The sequence below is a fragment of the Typopeltis vanoorti genome, chromosome 13 (genome assembly GCF_054136105.1).
Source record: "Typopeltis vanoorti isolate ZY-2024b chromosome 13, IOZ_Tvanoo_1.0, whole genome shotgun sequence".
NCBI classification, from domain to species: Eukaryota; Metazoa; Arthropoda; class Arachnida; order Uropygi; family Thelyphonidae; genus Typopeltis; species Typopeltis vanoorti.
Genome location: NC_143561.1, coordinates 19,264,766 through 19,287,015, shown reverse-complemented (window position 1 = coordinate 19,287,015; position 22,250 = coordinate 19,264,766). Strand labels below are relative to the sequence as shown.

General features: G+C 34.6%; 1 protein-coding gene across 2 annotated transcripts; it reads right to left on the bottom strand.

Moving 5' to 3' along the window:
- Window positions 1-2,856: 2,856 nt before the first annotated feature.
- On the bottom strand, window positions 2,857-21,393 carry LOC150099972 (uncharacterized). 2 transcript variants are annotated; one of them, XM_090402793.1, is made up of 4 exons: window positions 21,024-21,393; window positions 20,102-20,521; window positions 15,751-15,867; window positions 2,857-4,466 (listed from the first exon to the last, which is right to left on the bottom strand). In XM_090402793.1, exons 1-4 carry the CDS (start codon window positions 21,142-21,144, stop codon window positions 4,087-4,089), a joined length of 1,038 nt encoding a protein of 345 aa, XP_090258919.1. In that variant the 5' UTR covers window positions 21,145-21,393; the 3' UTR covers window positions 2,857-4,086. The 2 variants fall into 2 exon arrangements, with proteins under 2 accessions (XP_090258919.1, XP_090258920.1); XM_090402794.1 differs by having other exon boundaries at window positions 21,094-21,393.
- Between the last annotated feature and the right edge of the window lie 857 nt (window positions 21,394-22,250).

Here is a 22,250-nt window from a genome sequence, read left to right as displayed (position 1 = left end):
ATCGTGCAAAAGTGACCAGCTGCCTGCATCACGATATTCATGCCGTACGCGACAAATTCTCGCTATCAATCACTTCAAAATTTCGAGATAAAACTCACCATTGCCAGGTGGAACGAATTCTTTGTGGATAATGCCCTTGAAATAGTATAAACAAATCAGCATTGTCTTTACTTTTGACTTCTCCAAGCGACTTTTTTTTCGGATGCCCCCTTCTGGTCTCCACTCAGCACTGTTTTGAGCTCATACTTAAAACACTAGCTTTCATTACCAGTAACGATCGTTTCAAGGAAGTTTGAGTCCTTACGAGATTTTAATGAGGTCCTTGCAGTGTTCAATTCGATGTATTTTTTGCTCGTCGGTCAACTTGTGGGGAACAAATCGCGAATTCAATTTACGAAGGCTCAAACTTTCGGTCAAAATGTTGTGCACAATTGATTTTGGAATCCCCAATTCATCTTCAATCAATCTCATGGACAATTTTGAGTTTTCTTTGATGAAACGCACTTTTTTGGATGTTAATTTTGCTGTCGTTTTTGGACAGCCCGGCTTTTCGTCATCCTCAAGCGTCTCACGACCACTTTAAACCACTAGTAAACTTGAGTGCCGGATAAGCATTTATCACCATATGCTTTTTGAAGATTCGATGCCTTTCGGTAAAACTTTTACCAAGTTTAAGACAAAAAGTCAATTGCGGTTCTGTTTGAAACTCATTTTCCGACCGTTCGTCAAACCAGTCACTATAACTCGGCTTCTAATGAAACAAATGTCAAACAGTTGACACAACACTAATGAAGGTTGCCGCTTTCGACAACAAAAAGATACAACAGGTGGCACCACTAGTTTTTTCTATTTTCGAAGAGTTCGGTTTCTTTTTGGGAGAGGCGTATGTAAATTATTCATGCTCTCCTAACCTAAACTTAAAACAATACCAACACCTATTGAAAACTTTGTTCATGCCACCAGATATTTGAACTGACAGAAGTTTAAATTTTATTTTTAGCAAAAATTTCAATATTGGAATAGTAAGTTGTCTTACTGCTAGGATGTAATAAGCATGAAATTAGACAGCTTTAGAATCCAATAGGCTTAAAGCCAGTGGCGGCTGGTGAAAATTTTAAGTGGGAGTGCTGCATATACAAAACAAAACTTTTCCTAATCAGTAACGAATTGATTAATAAATAAATTTACATATATATTAAAAACTTGCTTTATTAAAAATATTTCATCCTCACCATGAACAAACACCAATAATAAAGGTTTCGTAGCTCACAGAAATAATCTGCCCAAACGAGCAGTGTCAGAATCACTTGCAACATGCAATGACAAACGCAAATGAATATTGGCGTTAGATCGCAGTGCATTTGTTTCATGTAACGATAATTGAAAAAATACAATTCTTTTCATATTTTCAACAGTGACGTTCATCATAATTCAGCCTTGTATCAATAATAAATAATTACATGTTATTTTAACAAAATAAAATAAGATTTACAAAAAATAGCTTACCCTCACCAATAATAAGTTTCGTATCTCACAGAAATAAAGCGCACAAGCATACGATACACAGCCCAAACGAGCAGTGTCGGAATCACTTGTGACGTGCATTGATAAGCGCAAACGAATATCGGTGAGTCTAAATGCAATTGGCCGAATGTGATAATTCCGACACTGCATTAGATCGCAGTGCATTTGTTTTGTAATCTAAAGCGTTAATTGAACAATTCCAATTATTAACCATTCAATCAACGTCAAAACTCTCTAGAACTTTAAATATTTTTCATTTTAAAATCCTGTAGAATTATGAAACAAAAAAAAAATAATCGGATTAACTAACTGGTGATCTCAAAAGTTAACATGTTGTATTGCATTTATATAATGTTGTAAGCAGTTATTATTTATAAACACAAACAAAATTTAATTTTTTCATATTTTCCTTGGGGGTGCTGCAGTGTCTATGCCACTGCTTAAAGCTAAAAAAAGAAATAACTGATCCTGTTAAAAAGTTAACACGATATTTAGACAGTCATTTCTAATTTATGAAAAACGGCTGTTAAGTGCTTATTCATAAATAGAAACATTATTCTCGCTCTCAAGTAAAAATATAAACGTTCCTTACATCTTGGAATTAGATGTAGGCCTTTCCAACCAAAAGCAAATGCCACATTATGCTTGTGCAATTCTATAGCACATTTATATGTATGATGATACATAACTTTGGTAAAAAGACTTGGGTTCTTATTGATAAGATGATCATTTCTTTGAAGTCAACGATTATTTCAACCTAAACTGAGTTTACTAGTCTCATATGAAAATGAAATGGTATTTTTCCCATTCTACATAAAAAACAGTTAATTCTTAGAAGCAGGCAAACCAGTCTGAGCATAATGAATTCACAGAAGAATACCATGCCATATAATTGGCTTGAAACAGGAAGCCTGAATACAAGATTTTAATGGGAAATAGTCTAAAGATAGCAATTGCTTATGTAGAACCTTTCTGATATTAGTGGCTAATATCAGAAACTGTTCTAGGGAAAGAAGAAAAATCAGGAACTTTAATTGCAAACTGTACATCACAACATGAAATAGGAAGATACCTCACATTCACAAGAACACTACTTTTTGAACTTGCTTCTCTCTGCCCCAAACCAACCTCATAACTGTGCTATTAGAGGTGCAAATTACAGCGCAGAGGACAAAAGTAATGCAGGTTGCACCACAGGCAGAAGGTACTAGGACAATGAGTCACTAAACAGTGCACATAAGTTTTATCACATTAGCTCAGGACAGTTCTGCTTTTACCTACATTGGAATTCTCTACTGAAGTCCCCATATGAATAAACACTAATCAGGTTATCTGACATAAATTGCATTTTATTGCTCACAAATATCTTTCAACTTTTCAAATTTATGAACATTCAGTTTAACATGTAAGCAATCTTGCTTTCTTCTGCTCTAGTAAAACGGACTAGTTTTTTTTAGTTGTCAAACAACATACACCTGAATTTACTGATATCACTGGAGGTGTACAAATTAGACAATTTTATATCAAAGAAACGTTTTTTTATGAAACTAACAATAAGAAATCACGTAAAAAATTTAGCAATGCATATAAATTTAATATCTGATAATCAGTCATTCTGATTTTTTTTTTCTATAAAATGTATTGATTTAAACATCACAAGTGTTATAATTCTTCACTAGAATAGTAAATTCAAAAAGGGTGCGACAACTTATTTCACATAAGTTCATGTGTTAGGCACAATAGTGGTTTGCATAATCAGTTTATTTTTTGTCCCCCCCCCCCTTAAATACCAATAAATGGTAAACAATTCCGAAAATGTAGAGCTATTAACAATTTTTTTTTTCTCTTCAAAAATCACAGTTAACATGACCATTAAGGTATCAGTTAAATATGTTTTATGACTACAAAAAAAAATTATTTAACTTATATATCACAGAATTAAACATTTCATATTTAACATATTTAATGTAACACAATATATTAATATGAAAGCAAGAATTGCTCTTTCTCTCTCTCTAGAATGTTAATTACCTTCATAATTGCATTATCTTAACAAAAAATGAACCAACAGAAAAAACATATTTACAGCACTGAGAATCATAATGTAAACAATATTTAAATTAAAATGATCAAAAATGTAACTGAAGTTAACAAAATCAACTACTTTGACATAATTTTATTTATAAAACATTACACATAAATATTTTAATTAAGCAGTTAGTTAACAGCTTGTTTACTAATATTTTGATCTATAGCTTTTTAAATAATATCACAGCCTTTGTCTTTCCAGAGGTAATCTTTGGTCCCCTATTACTTACAATTAAAAAAAAAAAATCTTAATTTTTCAAAATAAGTTACAAACTGTTATATTTTTAAGATTAAGTATATACAGATCGCATTATCATTCATATTTACAGGTAAAAATTATTTTACAGGAATCTTTTATGATCTGAATCTTTCTACTTCAGACAATGGCTTCCTTTTTTTAAAACAGCGGCTTTTAAAAAATATTATAATCTTTGTCAAAAGACTGCACAATTTATAGTACCTAGACAATTTTTCTCAAACAAATCCAAGTTCTCCATCTGATATATTTTTCTGAAGTGATCTACTTCTTGTTGCTATTGAAGACATTCCAACAGGACTAATAGCACCATATGTTACACTAGCTGAGTGCCATAACTTATCTTTCACTTCCATGGGATGGTTTTTCTGAGACTCTGGAACTTCTTCAGCTTCACTAATCAGCTCACTATCTTCACTGTTATCATTAACAGATGGATTCAAAAAAGAGGGAGAAGTGGAAATAGTTGTGGTAACAACAGAGAATTTCCCAGCTCTAACAGCCAGAAAGCAAAATAGAGGAACAAAAAATAAGAAAGCAGCAGCACCAAAGACTACAACTAATACACCCCACACTGTATTCATCGTATTGTCTGGAGCTAAAAAAAAAAGAAAAACAAAGCTGTAACATAATTCAAATTTAAAATAAACCATAATGTTATTTCAATATGATACAGTATTATTATTTTACTTAAAACTAGTAATATATACTGAGTGTAACTATTGGATACACAGTCACTCCATGGAATTCAATTGCTTGTCAAAGATCTATTCCATGCTATATAAAGCAGGCAGGCACATGCAAGAATGCACACACACAAAAACAATTCTCTCTCTCTCTCATATTATATATATATATATATATACACACACACAGGGGGTCCTCGAGTTACGTCGGAGATCCGTTCCTATGGACCGACGTAAGGTGATTTTCGATGCAAGTCGGAATTACCATAGCCTAAGTTACTTACTTAACCTAAAAACACCCTAAAGCAATACGTATATATCAAGAAACAGAACTGGGCCATAGGAAAATGAAAGGGAGAACATAATTACTGTATAATACAGAAAAATGACAAAAATGAAACTGTAATAAAAAAACAAACATAAAAATTAGAATCCTTTCCAATCCGCCAATCCTTTCACGTGTTCAAGGATGCAAACTTTATCCTTGATAATAGTCCCGACTGTGTGACTTAAGTTCAACGCACGGCTGATGTTCGTTGGCATTTCTCCCTTTTCTGCCCTTTTAATAATGTCTAATTTCACTTCTAATGTAATGGCTTTCCTTTTCTTCAACACACTGCCATCGGAAGAGTCTGCCTTACGTTTGGGAGCCATATTGAAGGGTAAAAAGTCACAAAAAAAACCCCACAAAAGTGTGAGAGCGGATGTAAACAAAGCACGTGGTACACAAAGAGTGTATGCTGGGACCCAAGTGACGCCACCTCTCCCAAACAAACGTTGCGTAATGGCGTATTCTTCCGCCGTGCTCACAAACAAGTTCGCCCGCGATGTTTGAATTTTACGTTGCGCTGCTTCAAATAGAAATTTATTCTTTCAATTATTTATGAGATTACCGCCATAAAGCCGAAACAACACATGTCGAGGACGATGTAAGTCGAGGACCCCCTCTGTGTGTGTGTGCGCGTGCGCGCGTATACAATTCAGTATAATGATGGGCAATGACTAAATTTTCAGTACAATGATGAGCTTAATGACTAAGCGCAATATTGTATTCAGCACTTGACATGCAGATATTAAGAATCAAATTGGAACTGCTACCATGTTCACCTGTTCCCATATAGCAGTATGTAGCATACCCACAATTCTCTGACCACCAGAAAACATCCAGCCAATGGCAATCCTGTGGCTGGTGACAGTTTGATGTGAAAAGGCACCAGAGTTACATGAATCACAAAATATAGACAGACTACAATCAATCAAAACAACAGTAGAATATAACCATAGTCTGCAATGGATCAATTCAATGCACCATGCATCGAACCTTACTGCATGATAGATGGGATACAGCAAACTACTTTGGCAGTTTTCTGACCACTGGCTCATGTATAGCTCACAAAGGAACTATAATATAAATGAACTGGACACAGAATGCCATTTTATGCACCATCTCGCATGGTAAACTTATCTATAGGAATCCACTAGTCAGATGTGTAGAAACTTCAGAGCAAGATCAATTTTGCATAAGACAGAATCCCTTGTAACATTTAGTACCGGATGATCTTCATTTTTTTTTTTTTTTTTTTAAATGTGAATCACTCACGAGAGGTTGTAAATCTATAGTACTTCAATGAACTGAAGTATAAATAGATATTTAAATAAAACTTAATACAGTGGAACATCATCATCATCATCATCATCAAATTCCTGCCATGTACCCTCAAGGGGTGTACAGGATATGACAGTACTACATGAAAAAATTACATCATTACTAACTTCCTATCCACAATTTTCCTCCAAATCAGTCTGTTACTTGTCAAGACTCCAACATTTTCAGATCTTATATTTCTATCATCTAAGGCACTTTGTACCGTATCAATCCACCTATATCTTGGTCTTCCTCTGGGTCGTTTTCCTGCCAACCTGGCAGAGAACATTTGTTTTGCTAATCTTTCCTCTTCCATTCTATTTAAGTGACCATACCATCTGAGATTAGCTCTGCTAACGCATTCCTGGATGCTGACAATGTCAAGTTCTTTCCTAATATCCTCATTTTTAATATAATATTGCCATTGATGCCATCTGTTCACGCCTCTAATCTTTCTCAGGACTCTCATATCTGCGGTCTCCAGTCTTTGGTCAAGTGTTTTACTTCTGACCCAGCTCTCAGATCCATAAGTTAAAATTGGTTTGAACACAGTCTTGTATACAGCTAATTTAGTGATCCAACTAATTTCTCTCTTATTCCATATGAATTTATTCAATTGACTTCCCACGATACCAGCTTTGCTGATTCTGTTGTCTATTTCTATATTTAGTTTACCATCTTCAGTAAAAATTGTGCCTAAGTAGCTGAAATGTTTTACTTGTTCCACAGGTTCTCCATTCACAACACAGTTGACATTTTCAATGATTCTGCCTATTTTCATTGTCTTTGTCTTTTTATTGCTGACCTTCATACCATATCTATTACAACAGCTATTCAATTTAGTCAGAGAATCTTGCAGACTTGTAGCGGATTTATTTAGAAGTATAACATCATCCGCATAAAGCAAAGAGCTAACATTAACATCTCCAATTTTGATATCAGGTTTAATACCACATTCCTTCATAATGTGATCCATATAGATAATGAATAACAGAGGGGATAATGTACATCCTTGTCTCACGCCAGATTTAACATTAAACCATCTTCCTGTACTTCCTTCAATTCTAACTGCTGACTCACAACTCAAATAAAGACTAAGTATTGCTTGATATAATGCCCCATTGACACCATATAACTGCAGCGTATTGAATAGCTTCTCTCTTGGCACCTTGTCATATGCCTTTTCCAAATCGACAAAACTTAAATACAGATCTTTGTTATATTCCCATGCTTTCTCGACTATTTGTCGTAAAGTGAAGATCTGATCCTGACAGCCTCTATTTGGCCTGAATCCAGCTTGTTCTTCACCAAGCTTTTCTTCCACAATTCTTCTCAACCGTTTCTCAAGTATACTTGCATAGATCTTGCCAGGAACACTCAATAGGGAAATACCTCTGTAATTCTCACATTCAGTTTTATTTCCCTTTTTATATATGGGTACTATGAGAGCTCTACTCCAATCATCGGGAATTCGTCCCTCTGTCCAGGCTTTCTGAACTATGCAGTGCAGCCACTGTAAGACTCTTATACCACCATACTTCAGCATTTCTGGTCGAATATCATCTACTCCTGCTGCCTTTCCACATTTCAAGCCTTTGATGTCTTTTTCTACTTCTAGTATGGATATGTATTCCTGACTGCATGTCTGATCAGTGTTTTTTATCACTGTGCTGTCATCACTGCTTGTTTCATTTAGCAGTTTTTCAAAGTAATTACTCCATACTTCAAGGATATCTTTTTCTCCTGTTTTCATTTCACCTTTATCATCTCTAATTCCTTTTACAGCACTCTTTCCTCCATTCCTAAGCTTCTTCAACAACCTCCAGAATATTTTGCCACCTTCTTGATATTTATTTTCTATATTCTTGCCAAAGTCCTCCCATGACTTTTGTTTAGCTAGTTTTACACACTGTTTAGCTTTCTTACATTTGTCTCTGTATTCTGTAAGAGTAAAAGCTGACTTATTTGCCAGGAACTTTTGATATGCTTTCTTCTTTTCCTTCACTGCCTCTTTAACTTCCTGTGTCCACCAGGGAGTTCTGATTTTTTTATCTTTGCACACAACCTCACCACATGCCTCTCTGGCAGAATCAATCAATGTTTCCTTCAGAGTTTGCCACTGAATCTCCAAGGTTTGATTCCTGTTCTCAAACTCTTTCATTTTCTTTTCAATAATATTTCTGTATTTTAGTCTACAGTTTACATCTGAGAGCTGCTCAACTTTTATTCGCTTTAAAACTTTCTTACATGTTATTCTTTTCAATATGAAATTCAATTTTATCCTGCTCAAGACTAAATAGTGATCGCTTCCAATTTCAAATCCTCTGTACACTCTGGTGTCCTGCACCAGGGAGAAAACATCACTTTCAACAATAACATAGTCAATGAGACTTTTCTTATTCCTAGCCTCTTCTCTCCATGTGAATTTGTGCACATTTTTATGTTGGAACATGGTGTTAGTAATAACCAGTCCATGTCCTGAGCAGAAATCCAACAGATATTTGCCATTATTATTAGCTTTGCTCTTTTCTCCAAATTTTCCCAAAATATTTTTGTATGTCTCACAATCATTTCCTACTCTACTATTTAGATCCCCAACAAGGACCAACTTTTCCTTTTTCATTGTGTCAGTTGCTTTTTCTAAAGCCTCAAAAAATTCCTCCACTTCTACCTTAGTAGAACCTTCTGTGGGACCATAGGCACAAATAAGTCTCATTGTCCAGTTCCCCATTCTCATATTTGCCCACATTACTCTACTTGAGACTGACTGCCATTCAAGAAGATTAGCCTCGTATTTTGTGTTGAATACTATGGCTACTCCTTCTTTTCCTTGATTGTTATTGCCTGAATATAACATTTTGTATTTATTGCTCAGAAAGATCTCACCAGTTTTGGTCTTTTTTGTTTCAGTCACCCCTATTATGTCGATCTGGTACTTATCTAATTCCTCAGCTAGCTCCATTTCTTTGCCATTCAGGCTTCTTACGTTGATAGTACCGATCTTTAACTCTGGTGATGTTGAGTTGGGGTTTGTTTTCAGATTTGTTCCAGTAGCTGACTTTTCGCTGTTCGCCCTGGTTCCCTGGCGAAAACAACGGGGGCCTTGTTTAACCGGGCGACGCCCCAGCCGGCATGAAATTTTGTCATGTTGTACCATCATTTTTTATTTTGGTTTAACCAGTAAGAATACAATTTGGTCGGCTAAATCCCAAATTGCCAGCCCATCCTCGTTCGTTCAGTATCAAAGTAGATACCCAACAGGGTGCACCACGAGAAGGTGAGGATTGGACATTAGGTCAGAAGCCCTGGTCGGTTCTCCGCATTCCTTTAAAGGCTATGTGGAGGTCTCCTCTCAGTTATACAGCTTTGACCCTTAAGCACCCCTACAGTGGAACATTTATATTAAAATTTTAATTGCATAAAATTTTTGCCAAAGTATCAACCACATCTTCAGAATGAATTCAAAATTAAACAAGGAACAAGTAACCTAATGAAGACAATAATGAGAAAATGTGAATAAATTCATGACATTTTGACTGATTTAACTGTTCTGAGAGGAGGAAAACTGGAGTTCCATAGTAAGAAGAAAGAAAGAAAAAAGCACATCCTTTATGCCCTTGAAAGTTTTAAATCAGTCTTTCTGACTAAGAAGGTATACATAGTTCTTCCAACTGCACCACAGAGGAATCTGAAGTGATTTTTTTTTTTTTTTAATGAGACTTACTTATTTAAGGATGCAAGCCTATAATACATTAGTACCATGAGTGAATAAGAATTTTTTTCTATTTTTATTAATTTTAATTTATTTTTTGCATAGTTTGGAAACCTTGCTCCAGGGGCAGAGCATAGATCTTTTCAAGTCCAGGCCTCCAATAATTAGTTAAGCAAAGGGTTCAAACACCAGGGAAAGACATTCTTCCCACACGTAAAGACAATCATAACCCATCCAAGCCCACAGCAGATTCGAACCTTTGGTCTATTGGTTGGAGAGTGAACATACTAACCACTTGGCATATCTGCTAAGATGGAAGTTTTATATTATATTTTGAAACATTCTTGACAAAGAATATTTGCTTATAGTTTATTATCCACAAATAAACTGAATGATAATGATATGGTCCACATAGACTATATGAAGACCCCCACCTTAAATTCTAACTGTTAATAATACATCAAATATATATATATATACTACTCTGCTGAAAGGGAGATGTCATCTGATAATCCATTCCTCAAATATTTTTCAATAAAATTTAATGAAACATCTAATTTATTTTATTTAATGCTTGAATTCCTCATTAAAAGAAATTCTAATGTTTTCTGATGTGACTTAATTCACTTGGAAATTAGATGCTCTAATATCTGATCTTTAAAAATATCAGTATAATAAAAACTGGTTTTAAGGCTTCTGTTCATCCTGAGAATAATTCCAGTATAAGGGACCACACAAATAATTCTGGCATGGATGCTTAGACATTGACTATCACTCATGTTGATGTTTAGTTGAATAAAACAGACGTCCAAAGCTATTAGCTAACTAACTAAATTTATTTAGCTAATTAGATTACTAAACCAATATTTTGGTTTAGTAATCTAATTAAGGCCTTGGTGATCAAGGCAAAAAGATATTGAGCATGTGTATATAGGCATACACATGTGAATGCAGGTATACTAGTAGAAGGGAAACACAGACTAACTGTAAAAGGCAGAATCCTAGCACCTAACTAACACCCCCCCCCCCGTCTGTGAGTGTGATGATGAATGCTTGCTGAACATTTCAAAATGATGGTCTTCCTGATTTTTGGCAATGTGATTCAGCCCAATTTGTTTAAGTTTGGGGAATGTTTTAGAGCTATGGCAGACTCCAGAAATAGTCTTTCTGATTTAAATCTGTTTCTGGAGGATTTTCCCCAATTCAACGATCCGTATCTACAGCACTGATCCATATGCCTTAAACAAATTTGGCTGCATTACATTATACCAAAAATATGGGAGACCATCATTCTAAGATCTTCAGCAAGTGTTCATCACTGCACCCACAGTGGGCCAGTTACGATTCTAAGAGCAAACCTTTTACAATCAGTCTGTGTCTGCCTTCTTACTAGTATGTCTGCATGCATGCAATGTGCTTAATATATTTCTGTGTCCATGAAGATGCCTTTGGTGACCAAAGCTGAATATTGCTTAGTAATCTAATAAACAAAAATAAATTTAGTTAATTAAGAACTTTAGACATCTGTTTTATTCCACTAAACAACAACAAGTGCTACTGGTTTTGTATACTTTTTTGTAAACTTCTTCAGAAAAATCTTCAGTTAAATGACAGACATTTATCAAATCTCAACAGGAATTAGCATTTACCCCCCCCCCCCGCTGACTTCAATTCCCATGAACATTTTCAATCTCCCTTTTCCCAATTTTGGAATTCCAATATGCATTCAAAAGAGCTTTATATGTTATATAGGAAAATTTTTATGAAAAAGAAAAATACATTTTTTTTTGAAAAATTCTTTTTGATATACAGGATGACTAACAAAAGAATTCTTAGTATAAAATGTCATCAAATTAATAGCAGAAGTGGTATTTTATCTTTAAAAACTTTCTGAAAAAAATTTGATATACTGACTGTTTATTTAGAAATTAGTCAAACTAAATAATCTCTATCCCACAAAAGGTTAGAAACTTATAGCATATTTGAAACTAACTTAAGGAGTTACATGGAAGGAGACAGTGGCCTCACAAACATTCGTGCCACAATAGGATATGACCAATGGCATATAAGCTGGAGAAAAGCTGCCTACACAATTAAAAAAGGAAGAACATATATAGTTTATAGACATACCAGCCAATGAATCAGAAACTTTTATTATATGTATTGCCATGCAACTGCCAATATCAATCCTCTTCAATTCCCTGCACACAGTGAGACGAGATATAGGTCAGGAACAGCCTTCATTAAATGCTTTGGTCAAATGCTGCACACAGGAAGTTTTGTTTGCACAAGACTTCTCAAATGAGTGTGATCTCGTTTCTGACAGACTGTCTTAGAATCACAGTTTTGCCTCTTAAACAAGTCATTTTTCTACTGATTAAACACCCAGGATATCTCACCATTTGAGAAACCAGTCAGCTCTGCTACTTTTCAAAATTGTGGCTATAGCCAGACAGGCACCCAACAATAAGTCCTTTATTGAACTCCAAAAGATTCTGTGCTTTTCCCATTGTGATCACTATTGACGATTACTGACTGGCAGCAATCTTAAATAGTTGTCTAGAAAACACGGTGGTGCATGTGACCAAGTATTTTGCATATGTTGCATAAGTGATGCTTATGTACATCTGCATGAAGGTTTATTATTATTATTATTATTATTACATGACACCTCCAGGGAGTCCAAAGACTCATCGAGGAAGAGCACCTACTCTTCAACTCTCCATCTCCACTAACTATCATGAACTGCAACGAACCATTATCATCTACACCAATGCCATCTACCACTAGTATTTTCACTGACAATCACAAACATCCATGCCTACAGCCTTTTGGCTGGAGAGCAGATACTCTAACCACTCAGCCAACCAGGCCACCAAAATATAAAAATTCATTCTTACTCTAGGATTCGCTACCTTTTCTTAATATTATTTATTATTATTACGTGGCACCTCCAGGGAGTCCAAAGACTCATCAAGGGAGCACACCTACTCTATGTCTCCATCTCCACCACTCAATCCACCAACTACACCAATGCCAGCTACTGCCTGTCACTACCACTAGTATCTCCATAGACAATCACAAACATCCATGCCCACAGTGGGATTCAAACCCACAGCCTTTTGGCTGCAGAGCGGATACGCTAACCGCTCGGCCAACCAGGTTCCCAATTCAGTTGCCAGTACATATATATATAAACTGTCTTCTGTCCTACACAGAAATATGTAGCACTCAACAAAAATATGAATTAATGCCATATTAAGATAGCAAAGAGACAAAGATTTTTTTTAGTTCAATTTCTAATTCAAATCTCTTAATGCACAGTTCAGATTTTTTTTTTTTTATATCAGTCATCCCTTAACTTACGTCTGAGTTCCGTTCCATCCGGCAGGACGCAAGTCGAGTCGGACATAAGTCGATACATTAAATCAACTGAGTTTAGGGACTTAACCGTAATATGTATACTGTCATTTTAATTTTTAAACCTTATAAAACTGTACTGTGTTACTGTCACACAGTACAGTGTGTTGGCTGGAGAGCCAACAGGCTAAAACAGGAGAATAATCACCCAAATCTTCCTCCACAATCATATCTTCATTACTTTCCCTGTGTGATCAGGCTGTGGCTCTTCTGGTGTAACCTTTTATGAAAAGGTTACACCAGTTTTTTTTTTTTTTTTATGAAAATGTCCAATGTGCTTTGCTTATTTCTCCTCTTCTTTTCATCATAAATTTGTTCATAGCAAGGAAACACATTATGTAGTTTCTATTAAGTAGTGTTCAACACTGGGGTCCATGTCTTCATGGACCCCAATTTTGAGAACATCGCTAACTGCAAAGAACATTTCAGCAATACCCTTCACTGCAAATTGTTTAACTACCTCTTTTGTTTCTATTTTCCCCTCTTCCTCTTCTGCAACAGTTGTTCCTCCAGTTTGACCAATTCTTCAGGTCAACTCTTCAGGGAAACTTTCTATGAGTTGAATTCATTTTGAGATTCAGATTGTTTGCTAGGCCCACTATAACAAACTTCCAAAATCATGCACAAACCTTTTTAATGTCTTTTTCCATATGCCACTCATACATTGAGAGGTCACTTCGTCCCAAGCTACAGCAATATTTTTAATAGCATGATAAATATTGAATGTTTTCCAGAATTGTACGAGACTGGTCATTTCCTTCAGTAACTGAAATGGCTTGTGAAAAAGTTCTCCTTAGATAATAAGCCTTAAACACTGCAAAAACTCCCTGATCCATCGGTTGGATCAAGGAAGTAATGTTTGGAAGAAGAAAAATGACCTTGAATTTGGTTAAGATCACTGCTATAAGATGGATGATCTAGAGCATTATCTAGAATTAATAAAATTTTAAATTCTACATTTTCTCTCATACAATAGCTTTTCATTTCGCTCGCATAACAGTTAATTATGGCATCTTCAATTTTTGAGTCATCCATGCCTTCTTATTGCTCTGATAATGAACTGGGAGTATGCTTCCTAATGTTTTTGAAGATTCTTGAATTCTTACTGCCATATCACAAATGGTTTCAGTTCATATCCAGCCACAGAATTACCCCTTAACAGAATCATAATACATAAGAGCTTTGAAACTAAGCATCGATTTTAACTTTTTGTGGATGAATGTCCGCTCGGGCATTTTTTTTCTGAAAAAAGGAAGTCTCATCCATATTAAATATTTGCTGTGGCAAATAATTTTCCTCCATATTAATTTCATCCAATTTTCCCACAAACTCCTTGGCAGCCTTCTCAGCACTTGCAGATTCTCATACATTTTCACATTATGCAGCGCAAAACGCTGCTTGAATCTCATGAATCAACCGGAAGAAGCATTGAATTCATAGTCATCATCGGGTTCTGCTTTCTCCTTCAACATGTTGAAGAGACCTAGTGCCTTAGAGGATATGGTCACAGTGCTAAGGGATACGTGCTTTTGGTTCAGGTCCTCTATCCATGGATGCAAGTAGCTTTTCCATATCACTGATAGGACTTTGTCGTTGCTTCGTCACTATCGTTGATTTAATGGAAGCAGATCCTTTTACAGCTTCTACGATTTTATCCTTATTTTTCAAAATGGTCATCACTGTAGAATGAGACCATCCGAAGTCATGTGCGATTACATTGACAGGCTTACCAGCTTCATGTTGCTTTATAACTTGGAACTTCATATCAAGATCAATTGCTCGCCTCTTTTTCTGTGATTCTTCACTAGTTTTTTTGATAGGGGCCATGTTGCACAAAATATCGCGAAATATTTAACGATAAATACACAAATAACCCATTTCTCAAACACAAAATCAACAAAGGAACTGTTAAAAACACGTGCCGACTGCCGAGGGAGGTTGCCGCTGAAAGCACTGTTGCTACTGTGCATGCTTTACCTTACGCTCACTTACATCTTGTTCAAAACTATAGCCGAAAACGTTATTTATTCCCTTATGGCATCAGTTCCCAATCGGTGGTACACATACCCCCCCCCCCAGGGGTATGTGCTGGGCCGTTCAGGGGTACGTTCAGGAAATATCACATTCGGTACATAAAAAATAATCAGTAATGGTGGAAAAACAAGTAAAGTAAAGTAAACAAAATTCAAAACGTTAGTTATGAAACAATAAATGTCAGTATTTAAAAACAGCCATTTTAAAAACAAGGGTTACAATTTACAAAAATGGGTTTAAAAGGGGTACACAAGTAGAACAAGGTTGGGGCACCACTGCCTTATGGGATCACTGATGTATCTTTGAGAGGACGTAACTCGAACGGACATAAGTCGAGGGATGACTGTACTTTAACTCTCAAAAAAGCATAAACAAATTTACTTACCTTGGCAATCAGTTTCATCACTTAAGTCGCCACAATTATTATGTCCATCACATACAAAATCAGTTGATATACAATGTTTATTCTCACAGTGAAACTGTCCAATTTTGTTGCAATGACCTAAAAGAAAAAAAAATTTTAAATGAAGCACTTTTTATAATACATTGTAAGTTATAACAAGTAATACTTTATTTCAATGAATTTCAAAACTTTCTTAGAAGATATAAACTGTGTCCAATAATCAGTTTCTGAAATTAAGTGCAACTGTAAAAATTTGATGTAGCTTAATAATTCCAGAAAACCTTACATCATTTTTTATTTTATTTTATTTTATTTATTTTTTTATTTTTTACAGAAGTCAAGCCCTGTAAGGATGTTATAAAAATAACCTGTATGTCTATGTATAATTAAGACAGTTTCTTAATGTAAATAATCCCTATGGGAATTGTCTGTACTTGCTGCCCTAAAACAAAATTCTAGAATGTATTGAACAAGTATTAAGAATAGTGATCAGAGCTTATTCTACCTTTACCACGAGTTGCGTTGGACTTGCACTACATGCAGGGTCAGTTAGACTTGCAACAATTGCAGACGCAAACTTGACTGACTTGTCTGTTTGCTTACTTGGGAAATGGAGTAAATAAAACCAGGTTTATATTTAAAATAACTTGGTATCTTTAACATATATTATACCCAAGGTAAAAAAACTTTCTACATCTATCTCTCATCCTGAGATTTTTATTTAATAAGGTCAAAGCACCTTATGGTAACTTGTGTTGGTAAAATATTTATAAGCTCTGTATTACTTAAAACTTAGTATAGTATTTCTTAGCCTGGCTCCCACTGATGAGACCTCAATAAAGGTCGAAACTGGTCTGGGTAGTGGCCTCTTACCTTTAATACATAGCATCATACATCTCCTCCAGGAGATGTGCTTTGCATTAAGGGTAAATATTAAGAATAGTGATCAGAGCTTATTCTACCTCTACCACGAGTTGCCTTGGACTTGCACTATGTGCAGGCACAAACTTAACTGATTTGTCTGTTTGCTTACTTGGGAAATGGAGTAAATAAAACCAGGTTTATATTTAAAATAACTTGGTATCTTTAACATATATTATACCCAAGGTAAAAAACTTTCTAGATCTATTTAAGTTAGGACAATGGAGTAACATTTCACTCATTTTTTTATAAAGATGTTCTATAAAGAATCAACTTTATGAAGGATTCTTATCTTGTTTCAGAAATACATTTAATAGAAACAGCACAATCAGCAAGTCCAGACTGTTCACGCTCATGATATTTAATATAAGACTTATGGTCATCAACTAATAAAAGCAGATCTTCCCATTTGTCCAAAATAAGACAAGCAACAAATATATGACTAATAATTACTTATAAGTTATCAAAATACTTATCTAATTTATTCACTACTTCTACTAGAAGATCATCGATTTCTATTAAAAACAGTTTTAATTTTAAAAACAAAATGTGTGATCTTCATCTAGACCATTCCAAAGTTATGATCAGCTTAGACATTGTGTCTGTTTACTAATATTCCTTTACTGATCACTCAAGAAGTATTTTTTTCATCAGATATTGTAAAACTGATTCTAATATATATGCTGGTTATTCACCTTTCAAAACATTATAAAACATATTTCAAAACATTAACTGCCACTAGCTGTTCCATCAACAAACTGATAGAACATGTAGTGGCAGTTCTCTTTTTCCAACCATTGCCAACTTCATGGAACTTTGAAAAATGTCTCTTTGAAAATATTTCACCTGATGGACACTCTGGTACAGATCTGTGAACGAAATTTCTGCAATTTGGAATGCTCTTCCTCTGAATTACAGCAGTTTATTTCCAAAATAAATGTATTTCATCCTAGTTCACCTTAGAAAAGTAGATAACCAAATAGTCTTTTTTTAGATCTAATTCTTTACCAACCATATGGCAGCTTACAGTTTTCAGTTTTTCGAAAGAAGACTTATACAGGCCACTATTTTCATGCTGAATCTCAACACCATTCAAGTCAAAAGGCTGGAACTATCAAGATACACCATGCTCATTCTTTCTTCTGATGAACTTTTATAGAAAGAACTGAAACATTAAACATGTTAAATCTATTACATATGTTACAAATTAAATCCAACTTCTTATCAAATGGTTTTATTGATTTATTAATTGAAAATGCATTTAACAGTTTTAGAATCTCTGCTTCTTCTAGTCCAGAAGAAATAACTTGCATTCCTATTCCTTATGTGCAAGAGGTGTTTCCAAATGCATAACAAAACTTTAAAACCGCTGAACATTTTGTTTGTTTTTTATCATCAGAAAAATCTCCACCTTTCTCACACCTCCTAAAAATGATCTTCTGACTTTTGATTTTCCAGGCACCTACCCAATTCTTTGCTATTGCAGTTTACCTTTTAGGACAAACTGGAAGATATGTTTTTCACAATGAATAAAAGCAGAAGTCTTATATCAAACATGATCCTGAACAGTCTGGACTAGCTAAGCATGCTTTATCCATTAAATAGAGTTCACTGGAACAATACAAGAATCTTCATAAGAGAAATGTGTGAAACATTACTCCACTGCCCTAACTTAAATAGTCTGTGTTTTCTTTATGGGAGATAGTAAAGATCAGCAGATTTAAAAAGTACTAACACACACACACACACACATTTCATATATTAGGTTTTCATAGCTATTGTACATGTTTTAAGGAAAATCACTTATGACTATATAGCCAAATGTTAAATTAGGAAATAATTTATTTTTAAATGCACTACTAGTTTCATCTTTCTAGAAGACTTCATTGGGTGCATAATACATAGAAGAAAACAGAAATACACAAAACACATTACTTAGGTACATCACTAAAGAATTTAAATTATTAACGGATTGCTCAAATTAGAATGGATTCGCATGCTAGCTGCGTTATTGTTCTCATTCTATTCATCCATTGCCGAATAGTAGAGGAATAACAATCAGAAAGGTTGACATTAATGTGAACAGGATTTAGTGCAATTTCTGTTGATTCCAAGATTTTTCTTTCAACTTCATCATAGCATTTATAAATAATTTCAGAACTATCCCAGCTTACTAAGTGTATAGTGGACTGATGGTGACTGGGATCAGAAGAATTAAGCACATGACTAGATAAGGTTGTGGCCCTGGTTCTACCATAGGTGATGTCTCTGAGATGTTCGATATGAAGCTTGACTGATTTTTCTGTTTGTTCATAATATGGGGAATTGCAGTCATGCCAAAGTATTTTATTTGCCCACTTCAGAAAGCTTTGTTCATGGCTTTGTCCAGTAAAACTTAAACATCATCATCTTCTTCCTTTCCAGGCTTATAGGCCAAGCGACCTGTTCCAGAATCAATTCCATCTTTTTTTTTAAAGGGTCTTCCTCTGCATCAGGTACCTTTTGGGTGGTAATTTAGAATTTGTTTAGGTATTCTGCTTCTATTCATTCTCGGTATGTGTTCTTTCCATTTTTCTTTATAGCAAATAACTTTCATTAAGGGAGTTTGTAATTCCAAGTTTATTTCTGATTTCCTAAAACCTAAATACAACAGTTTGAAATATCCAGGTGTGTAATGTCTTTGACATGTAACTTAAATTATTTTTTTCTAATTTAACATTCAGCTATATACTCATAAAAGCAATTCTCCTTAAAATGTATATATGTTAGACATACACACACACTTCCTCCCTCCTCCATTTCGGAAAATATGGACCATTTTAGCTGTCACACCAGCTACTAAGGTGGTGCTTTTCAGAATTTTCTTTTATTATTTAACTGCCATTCTGTTTACTTGTGTACTAAGGATGCCTATGAAACTTATGCAAAAATTCTACAAACAAGTTTTAATGTGAGTTTTATAGTTTGTTATTATTATGGCCACCCACAGTATTCTAATATTGAAACAACTTATAAGCCCAATGTATTATGTGTTCTATGGCCAGAATACCTGTTTTACAAGACGAAAAACTGACTTGCGAAAACACTTCCAACTCGATATGAAACCAGGTAATTCACCTTCAGCTAAAAAAAAAACTCTCAGAAAAGTTTGTGTCTCGACCAAAATTCAAATCCAGACCTTACCAGCTGAAGAGTAAATATTGCACCAATTCATATTAAGTAATTTCTTGTATTTTATTTAATTATTACATTTTTCATTCATTTGTTTCTGTCAAATGTAAAGCATCCACTGTTAATTCCTAATGTCACTTCACTTGTAATTATGTTATGTTGCTTTGGTAACGCCACAGTTATCAAGAAAGAAATAATTAATTTTTAAACTATAAGGAACGGAGAGAGAAATGAAACCTACCTTTCTTATAAACTGTAAATACTGCAGTAAATCCTGTATAATTAACAGAAACATTACCATCATGAGAACTCGTAAATTCCAAAGCAAGGCTATCTTGTTCATAATCTGTATGAAACTTCAAGTCATCACAATTTTCTTTAGAACATACAGAATTTTTGTCACATAACATAGAAGGTTTTCCAGTTGTATAAACATACAGATTATCAAAACTGCAGTTTCTAATGTTAATTTCAGAAAATGTTAGAAACACAAAATGCCTTGGAGGAGGCCGAATTATAACATTGCAATTAAATCCTGGAAAATAAGCTGGTGTGTCTTTTACAGGACTCAGTTTCAAGATTCCACTTGCCAAACTATTAACTACAGATATATTTATGAAGGCAATGCTGCTGTGGTTGGAACACAGGTACTTATAGTAATCTGAAAAGACAATGAAAACTCTTAAAAATATTAATTACAAAAAAAAAAGAAGTAAAAAAAGTAACAAAAATATGATGCAAAGTAATTAACGAATATTACATTTAGTCTACAAATACTATACGTAATCTACTGACACACGTGTATAAAGTATCAGTGGTGTATCATTTGAATTTAAGGGATCTAGCAATGGTAATCACTGAAATATTCATCGATCATTTGGCAATTTCGTCATATTGAATTTTATTATTAGTTAACAGTATATTAGTAAATAATAGTAGAAAAAAATATCACTTTAAAAAATTAAGTTCCTCTTATGAAAACCGAACAGACAATTTGAGGAACGATGGGGAGAGAATGCATACGCTCTGAATTTATTGGCTCTGGAGGCGGCAGTTTCATTCTTAAGTATCTTCATAAGTTTCAGGCTAATATCTCTCACAAAATATTCACTTATGTGGCTACAAACTTTTACTACAAATTACGCAATACTTTAAAAACTTACACACTGATTCCTTAGATGATTTTCTTGTTGTAAAACTTGCACAACTCATAGTCAAGAGATTTATAATTACCAAAATAAATATCCATTTCATTGCTAAGTGATTTAGTAAAGCAGGATACATAAGTCAGCAATCACAGAACTTCCTGGTGCACAAAATGACTAACGTAATCACGAGACTGGTTTCTTAGGAACAGAATTAAATTTATAAATATTATATCATCACCTTAAAGCCGAATGTAAAAAAACAATGAAAAGCCCACTCATTTTGTTAAGAAACGGGAATAGAAAACATAAGATGGTAGAAACCCATAATTTTTAAAAGTAACCAATAAATATCGCTCGCGCTAACTCAGAAACATAAAACGAAGAATGCAAAGTTATTAATGAATTGTTTCTATTAGTTTAACCACGATGATTTTTGTATACGAAACAAACGCCCTCTATGGATAGTGACATCAGCGGAAAACAAAAAAAAATTTTAAATCCATCTGATAATTATTGCTCGAAACAATGTTTTCCCTCCCCAAAAATAAAAATTACGTTTTCAAATTAACATGTTTTATGGCTAACGTTTCGGAGAGTAGCAGATCAAGATTTTGTGTGTGTGCGTGCGTGTGTGTCCCCATCATACATTGTGCATTTAATTTAGCCAGCCTGGTTGGCCGAGTGGTCAGCATATCCGCTCTCCAGCCAAATGGCTGCGGTTCGAATCCCGCCGTGGGAATGGATGTTTGTGATTGTCTGTAAAAATACTATGACGGTTGTCGCGGTAGATGGCGTTGGAGTGGTTGCGGTTTGTTGAAGTTGGTGGATTGAGTGATGGAGACAGAGTTGTAGAGTTGGTGCCCTCCCTCGACGAGTCTTTGGACTCTCTAGAGGTGTCATGTAATAATAATAATAATAATAATAATAAATTACTACATTGTCATTAAACCTTCCATGGAATGTGTAACTAGGGCAGCGTTTCCTTGACGCTCATGTCACAATGCAATTATTATAAAAACTTGCGAGCAACCAGCACAGAAGCTTTGGAATTAACTAGAATGCAGAATTAAGGATGGCCAAAATAGCCGTCTTCCTTTGAGAAACTTACTAATGGTTTGAAGATGGAGAACGATATTAGTAGCATTTCTTCAACTATGCATCGAGGCAAATATTTTGTCAAAAGACGGGAAAGCATAATATTAAATTAAAATTATAAATAAAGAAAAAATGTTTTGTGAGAGA

Excerpts from the sequence above, each read along its gene's own strand:
- LOC150099972 (XM_090402793.1), bottom strand. The coding sequence starts at position 21,144 with ATGTATCCTGCTTTACTAAATCACTTAGCAATGAAATGGATATTTATT. Across the intron at positions 20,522-21,023 it reads ATCATCTAAGGAATCAGTGT|ATTACTATAAGTACCTGTGT; the intron begins GTAAGTTTTTAA and ends TTGTCTTTTCAG. Across the intron at positions 4,467-15,750 it reads TGATGAAACTGATTGCCAAG|CTCCAGACAATACGATGAAT; the intron begins GTAAGTAAATTT and ends TTTTTTTTTTAG.